The 8,661-nt window shown below is 29.4% G+C and overlaps 1 protein-coding gene and 1 long non-coding RNA gene across 2 annotated transcripts in view; one reads left to right on the forward strand and one right to left on the reverse strand.

Moving 5' to 3' along the window:
- LOC110271858 overlaps nt 1-8,661 on the forward strand; it is a 16,962-nt gene that overhangs the window by 5,260 nt on the left and 3,041 nt on the right. Inside the window, exon 3 of the long non-coding RNA XR_002362677.1 lies at nt 2,430-2,438. This is a non-coding gene — a long non-coding RNA (uncharacterized LOC110271858). The remainder of the gene's footprint in view (nt 1-2,429; nt 2,439-8,661) is intronic.
- On the reverse strand, nt 5,378-7,424 carry LOC107643397 (protein ALTERED XYLOGLUCAN 4; the record flags this gene model as incomplete). The annotated part of the gene is given in 2 exon segments (XM_016347028.2): nt 5,378-6,841; nt 7,093-7,424. Coding segments are annotated over 2 exon segments (1,218 nt in total). The 3' UTR covers nt 5,378-5,867.

Here is an 8,661-nt window from a genome sequence, read left to right on the forward strand (position 1 = left end):
AATAGTAAATAGTATTTATTATAAATTTAAAATTTTTTATCCTGTCATAAATGAAGTTATATACGTAGATAAATAGAAAATATAATTTTTTTTTATTTGTTTTACTGTCCAGATTTCTGGCCAATGGCTTTCTATCTTAATGTTTGGTGTCAGGATATAAAATTTATAACAATCTCCAAAAAAAAAAAGTTTAAACGTGATTTGGGCTAAATGGAAGTCCAAAAAATAGTGTCCAAAATCAAATACTAATAGATCTGGCCAAAAATGTCGAAAAATCCATAAAAATCTTGTTAATTAACAATCATTATTATTAGAGCAAGTGATGATAGGTAGCCAAAGAATAATTATAATATAGAAATGTCGCGTAAAAATTTTTATTTTCTGATAAGTAAGTGACATACACCTCCTTATCACTTTTCTTTTTATCATCTACCATTTTGCTGCATACTTGGAGTCATTAATGTACTTTCAAAAATCAATTTTAGTTTCTCCAAAATCAAATCTCTAACATCTCTCAATTACATTATTATCCATTAAAATACGATAATTCTCTCCAAAAATTATGGAAGTTAAATTAAAAATTTTTAACAACTACTATACAACTTATATTTTATATATAGACTATTAAAAGATAAAAAATAAAATATAAACAAAATTAAAAAAAAAATTCTTAAAAATAATTATTAACTCGTCATATTAAAATCAATAAATAAACATACATATGAATATTAAATAAAATTATTAAAATAATTAAAATCATGACCTATTAATGCACATATAAGATAGTTTGAAGAATACAGTAAGACGTATAGTTTAAAATTTGATAATATTAATTATATAAATTTATTAATTATAGACATCATATGTATAAAAGTATGAATATTATGAGTACAAAATTATGAATGTTATTAATATGAAATTATAGATGTTATGTGTATGAATTTATGGATGTTATTGGTAAATTTATCAATTGAATAAATTAATTTAAAAATTTGACATTTTTTTAAATTCAATTATGATAAAATTTAAAAACATATGTGTTAACTTTATAATTACTTATGTAATAACTAAAAAATGATACGTGTATGGATGTAATATCTAATAAACATGAATTTAATTTTTAGATGTTAATTGTATGTAATTATGGATGTTATGTATATGAACGTATAAATCTTATGTGTATGAACTTAGTTAGTATAATATAATTATAAATGCACATAAAAACACACACAAAAATTAAATAAGTTTATTACCATACCTCATCAAAGCTAGTGTGGTTTTTCATATTTTCAAAAATTGGTTGACTGACAACAATCTCGTCGGGTGACTCCATCTGTTGTTCAAATTCTTCAGCCATAGGTACCGTATTAAGGTCGAATTCAAATGCCATATTATTTGCAATGATAAAGATGACTTCTTGTAAAATTCCTTAGCCTATTCTAATTGTGCTTGCAATGGTATTAGAGTCGTGAATTTTGAATGAAAATAATTGAATTAACGGAAACAAAATTATATTAAGGTAGCTTTCAGATTTTGTATCTCCATTAAATGATGATAAATGACTTAACAAAAATAAAAAATCAATTACAATTAATTTATTTAATACAAATTATCGTTACCGTTCTTTATAATTATTATTAGTCTTTATTGTATTCTTAAATATAAAAATCAAATTATAAAAAAATTATTAAGTATTAATTATAAGAATGTCTAATAGTAAGGAATATGATATTATAATTAATATCATTAATGAGTGGGGCTGATAAAAATATGATAAGTGAATTGATAAGAGAATGAAATAAAAAATAAAATAATTATTAAATTATATAAATGAAGTACATTATAAAAAATTTTGACTAATTATAACTGAAAATTTCTTGTTATCAAACTTTTTTTTATTAGAGTTAATTTGAGTTAGTTGAGTGGTTATTTTATTCGTTTGCTTATGCAATTGTTGGAGGATATCGTGAAAAACTAACAGAACGTGCACTGCATGATGATAGCAACTTCATGGAGTCCAACTTTTGTTCTTCTTTTGGGAGACTTGGTATTTGTATTTCTGCACATAGAGATATTGTGCTTGCTTTTACACCGGAGAAAAACTTTTTTATTTTTTTATTTTTCTTTTTTGTAAATTAAGAAAGATAAAGGTGTATGAACTTTCACTCTTAATAGTTTTTTCACTAGTTTAAATGTTTAATAATCCCAATTTACATAAAAGAGAGAGAAACTACATAATATCCCTTGTTAGTTATTTATTTTCAACTTCCTCAATTAACATGATAAGAACCATGAGATGTTCGCTATAAATAAATAAATTATTGACCAATTTAAAAAAGATTTATTATTTTTAATAATAAAAAATTTAAGTATCAATAATTCTAACCATAAAAATATAATTAACTTGATACTCAAGAAAATTGGATTAGCTAATATTTGTATGATTAAAATTGCCAAATATTCAATTTTTTTCATTATTTTAATTGTCAGTATTACACTTAAGAAAAGGTCTAAAGAGAATTTACTACCCGTCAAAATAAAAGAAAGAAGTAAATCTTGAATGGAAATTGCTTAAACTTCACTTGCTTCAAATACAACTTATTACAAAGTGAATTTAGATGTCAATTAACAATTTGTGATTTGCCGAATGGTAGGAAGCAAAGAACATTTTGTTTGAACTGTAAGATCTCTCTCTCCAAATCCATATGTTTAGTAATGAGAACCTTATCTTAGTTGATTAATGCACTAAAAATAGATCGGATCACGGATAATCCTAGATTTAAAATTAGAATGAGAATTTTCATAAAGAAAATAACACCCAGGGTAGTAGAGACTCACTCGGGTCATGCAAATTTGAAGGATCAATATGCACCTTGCTCGAAGAAACATTTGAATTATATATTGCATACTATGAATTTATGATGATATCTACTTGTATGATTCAACTTCGCACTCCATTAAATGCGTGTGCTGGTCTCCCATACACTAACATAGACATCATTATTATTATTATGCCATATTACCATTCACAGCTAACCCCTAAATAAATAAATAAATAAATATTTTTATTTTATTTTACTCAAACATAATTGATAAATAAAAATATTTTTTTACAATAAAATATCTAAACATAAAATCACTGTTGACACGCACTTAACCTTTCAAATTTCAAATTAGAATTGGACAAATTTTTCTTCAGGCTAAAAATTTATATATCTAGTTGTATCTATAGGTTTCAGGTTACATTATCAAATTTGCATCAAACATACATGTAACTGTGAATTCTCTGGCACACAGCACATACAAGAGCAAGTCATAAAACAGATACATCAAGTCATCAACAATACTTTAAACAAGTAAATCCTAAACTCTATCCATATATGTTATCTTGAAGAACAAACACTGGTCCTAATACATCTAAAACGACGTTGTTTCGAATTAAGCTTGTGTCTGAGTGAAAAATTAGATGCCGCTTTGTTACTTTCTTTTGAGGGATTACATTGTCTTTTGGTGATAATGAATAAAGTTCAGATTAGATATTCGCTCCATTTTAAATCCATCGTCAATTTTTGCACCCTCCTTTCAAGACTTTTTAATTTTATAGTAAACAACTCAAAATATTAATACAAGTTCTTGTGCTTAGATAAAAATAAACAAATAAATAATTTTTTATCCGACTACATAAATCATACGACGACGTCATTAAACCTTATTACGAGACCAAATATTCACAAAGTAAACACCACAAAAGACAAGCAATTATGAGACCAAATATTCACAAAGTTCGGTAATATTAGGGGGCGAACATTTTTAGTGAAAAAAAAGCATAAAGTTGGTTAGTATTAGTTTAAGAGAAAGTTTAGGGGCCAGCAACTTTTGTATTTTGTTGCCAGCACTTAATCATCAAAAGAAAAGTGAGTGATCTGCCACCATTGATAACCTAACATTTCTCAACAAGGTTATGACACAGTTTGGGTAAACAACTTAATTAAGTTACTTTTAAAGAAATAGTTTAAAGAATAAATGCTTATATTAAAAGTAGCTTATAAATAGGTTATTTTATGTTTGATTTTTTAGTTCTAAAAATACTTATTTTAAGAGAAAAGTGATAAAAAGTTTTTTATTATGAGAGAAGTCATTTTTTTTAACTTCTCCTTAAGCACCAAAATAGCTTTTTAGAAAATTACAATTTTGTTTTAAAAATTGTACCAGACATTAATACTACACATTTTCATAAGTTAAAAGTTAAAAAAAAATCACTTATGAACCTATCCACGGGCCCTATATGTTTGGGAAAATTAAATGTGAAGAAATATTTGAAAATGTTCATTAAGAAAATCATCAATAAGGCACTAATTAGACCAAGAAATAATGGTAGACCTAATAAAAGTACCAATGCATAATGGGAGGGCACCACCACGATAATTTCAGGGCACAAAAAGTCAAAACAAATGCACTATTAAATTACTAAAATGCCACTTGACAGCACCAACCAACATATAGTAGTAGTAGTAGTAGTACACTTGTACCACATGATCTCTGAAATTAAATTAAATCCTACCAGATCACAAAACAAAGGTTCCCCAGTTTCAGTTTTTAACTTTCTAGTGAACATATATATTCCTCAGAAATTTCAACATGGTTAAAACTAAAACTGCATATAAACAATTCAAAATTGACATAATGCAAATATTTTAAGGAATTAAGAGAAAGTAAAAACACAAACATAATGAACCAACTCTACTACTCGGTTCCCAAATAATTGTTCACTTGGGTAAAGTAGTACATTAAAAAAAGGTTTAATTATTCTGTTGGTCTCTATAGTTTTTCCAAATTTTCAATTAGGTTCCTCTACTTTTTTTTCTCTTTCATTGGGTTCCTATACTACTTTTAATTTTGTAACTAGATCCTCTTTAGGTCAAAAACGTTAAAATTAACAGAATATTTCTTTTGAAAAAATGTGGTCATGGATCTAATTAGGTTCTTAATTGTAGATACTTTCAATTTGCAAAAAAATATTACGTTAACTCTAATATTTTTTACATTAGGAAGGACCTAATTACAAAATTAAAAGAAGTATAGAGACCAAATTAAAAGGAAAAAAAAAAAGTATAAGAATCTAATTGCAAATTTGGTAAAACTATAGGGAATTAATAGAGTAATTCAACCTTAAAAAACTAATGTATCTTGACACAAACAAATGAGAGAAATAAATAACCCACCAGCACCAGGCAAAAATGATGCCTATCAAATTGTGGAAGGAGGACAAAGACATGCCCTGTGGGTTTGGAACTTGTTCACAAGTCCACATTAAATTGTTTTGTACATTCTTCTAAATGATCATTCTACACACATTGTCACATTCCAAAAACATCAATGCTTTGCACACCCTTATTAATTTGTCATTCTCCATTTCTCTATCAATAGATAGTGCTTTTTCCATCATGGAAGAACATAGCCCCAACAAAGTATAGAAGAGTAAACCAACCACTCCCTAATTCATTAAAATTTCTCTTTACCAAATACAAAAGAATCCCTTATTTGTTCTTTGTTCTTTCTACCAACAACAAAATTGATCCTTCCCAATTCAATATCTAACATTCAAGTGATAAATACAATAACATATTAAAAAATTTAAAATAATAAAAAAACACTACTAAAATTAACAAGATACGGGAAAAAAATTACTCTGTTTCATAATAACAATCAACCTAGATAAAGCAGTACATTGAAAGTTCAATGTATAATTTTATCCAAATTAATGTTATTTTGAAGCAGAGGAAGTACCTCGGCTTTCATTCACTCCACGCGCACGGTCGTTCGCTCCCACTTCTTCATCATCTCGAGAAAGATCTCATTCCATGTATCTATAGGCCCCGGCAAGCACCAATGAACACAATCATTTTGAACTCGCTCTTGAACCCCATTAGCAAATGGAAAAGGGTACATGTAAGGACCAGGGTGTCCTCAGCATCTTCCACTTCTTCAATCTCAATCTTCCTCACATCGGCATCCATCCCTTCAAGCTCTTTCTCCCTGTTCCTAAATGGCTTAGTCTTCGGACAAGCCCCGGCCTTATCCCACTCACCCTCGAAATGTGCCGGCGAAAAAGTTGTCACAATCACATCAATCCCATTATTATTTTCCCTACCACCACCTCTCCTCTCAATTATGCTACTAAGTGTAGTCCTCAAAGCCTTCCTCAATACATCATAGAACCCAATTTCAGTGTGATTAAGACCGGGACAATAATGGCATCCGAGAACTGAATCGCCCTCGTAATAAACAGCTGGATGCAAGAACCAATGACCGATCGAAAGCACCATCAAGTCGATTCGGTCCATATCCTTACCCCACCTCTCATCAACACGGTCCAAATGCAACACATTATGATTAGGCCCTGAACTAGATTTCTCAACACCATGAACAAGAAAAGGTGACCAATACACAGACACACTTGCATTGTGGGAAACAAAATGCCATTTCCGGAATTTATTATCCTCTCCATTGCGGTATACAAGGTTAGGTTCCGAAACAGTAGATAACATGCAAAGAAGGGACTCTAACTGGTTCCTAGCCATTGAATCACCAACAAAAGCTATGTGCTTGTTTCTAACAAGTTGGAGAAAAGCATTAGGATCAAACCTTGGAAGATTGCATTGGCTTGGCTTCCATCTCCAATGAAGGTACCCTGAGTCAGGTCTTCCATGTTTGATGCAATTCTGGCCTTCTTTAATGGTGCTGCATGTGCTTCCATTGTACAAAGGGCCTCTCAAATCACGGACCCATTCTCCATTGAAGTAGTCGCATGATGTTTCATCATCACCACCTTTTTCCTTTTCTGCAATCAAGAACAAAACTTTACATATACCAAGATGCCAAAATTACTAGAATCTAAGAACAAAGAAAAGTACTCTTTGGAGGAACGACTTCTTGACCCAAAACCTTAAACCAATGACTCTACTGGGTACTTTGAACTAAATATCTTTCTTAAACTCGTACAATCACATTTGAAAATTAAACCCGGACAAAAATTAACTAGAAATAGCATAATTTAAGGAAAGATGAAATTTTGCATACAGGTGTATGTACCTGAAGTTGATGAAGGTGAAGAAAGAGGAGGAGGGGTTGAAGAAGAAAGAGAAGAGTGGGTAGCTATGGTGATGGGGGTTGATGAATGGGGAAGTTCAGTTTCTGGGGAAGGAGGAAGGGGTAAAGGGTAGAAGTACAAGCGAAGTAGAGCTAATGGAAGCAAAGCATAGAGTGTCCATGGAAGAAGCTTCTTGGTGATTACAAACAAGGATTGTTCTTTGAATAATGGGATTGTACTTCCCATTTCTTTCTTTAAACTCCCTTTCTTTCTTTCTTTCTTGCTTTGGTCCCTTGTTTTTGTGTGTGTGTCTCTCTCTCTCTCTCTCTTCTTCCTTGTGTTCCTTCTTTCTTAGCTACACAGATTAGTAACGAGGAAAAGAATGATGTGTTTTTGTTTTGTTTTGTTTTGTTTGGTTTCTTTCAAGGAAAAAGGTGGAGGAAGAGATAGAGATATAGAACTAGAAGAAGAGTCAGAAAAGCAGGTTGGTTTGGTTTTTCTGTGCATTAATCATGTTTTCCTTTATGTCTAATTAAATTTTCATAATTTCTGAAGCATTGGGATTTTTAATGATATTCCAACTTTGTCCTCAACCTTACTTCTTAATTCATAATGAATGTTAAGAGAGAAAAGGACAGAAAGAAAAGTTGATTTTCTTTTTGGTTACAGTTGTAAAGCATGCTAGTTGATATAAGTCACGTCTACGAAATTAAGACCATTGGATTATATATCAGAATCAGAAATTATATCCATTAGTAAAGAAAGAAAAATAGGAAAGTTTCTATTGTAATTATTGGTGTAACTGTAATCATTTAATTTTGTTTTCAATAGAACGACTTTTCTTCATTGAAATATAAAAAATTTATTTTCTTAATTATTTTTATAAAATATTTTTTGTAATATCCTTAAAATATTTTTTAAGACACATGTTATTATGTTAATAAGACTTTAGAATTAAATAGTAATAAGAACTCTATAATAGTAGTTTCATTTGCGAGGGTATAATAGTCTTTAGAGTGAAACCCTATTTAAAAACTTTAACACATGCTTTCAACTTTCATGGGCAAAATCTAATACGAGTACTGAGATCGATGTCAAATTGTAAAAGTAAAAATAAAAAAATAATATGACGAGCGTATGATACATTTTTTTGTTCGTAAGTGAATGTGGCCATATGAACCAGTTTTATTCAATTAATTTGTTTATTGGATACGTTGAATCTCTAGATCATGCATAGCTGGGACAGCACACTTGTTAATGCTGCCATGCCTGACCAAAAAAAAATAAAAAAGATGCTGCCATATATTATAATCATTTTATTTATTATTTTCATTATTGAGAGCTATCAAAGGGGCGTTAAACGTAATCGGGATTTTGCTAAATAAAGTGATGCAATGCGCAGTAATTAAAGGAGTGACAACTTAACAAGTATCACACTAAATTGATCAAAATTTCAGATCAATTTCAGATAAATTAAAGCCTTATAAAAACTCTCTCTCTAAATTGAATAGCTAGTATTATTTTAGGTGTGATTAATTTTCCTAAATATTTATAAAATATAAATACTATTA

Source organism: Arachis ipaensis, chromosome B05 (assembly GCF_000816755.2).
Source record: "Arachis ipaensis cultivar K30076 chromosome B05, Araip1.1, whole genome shotgun sequence".
In the NCBI taxonomy this organism is placed as follows: Eukaryota; Viridiplantae; Streptophyta; class Magnoliopsida; order Fabales; family Fabaceae; genus Arachis; species Arachis ipaensis.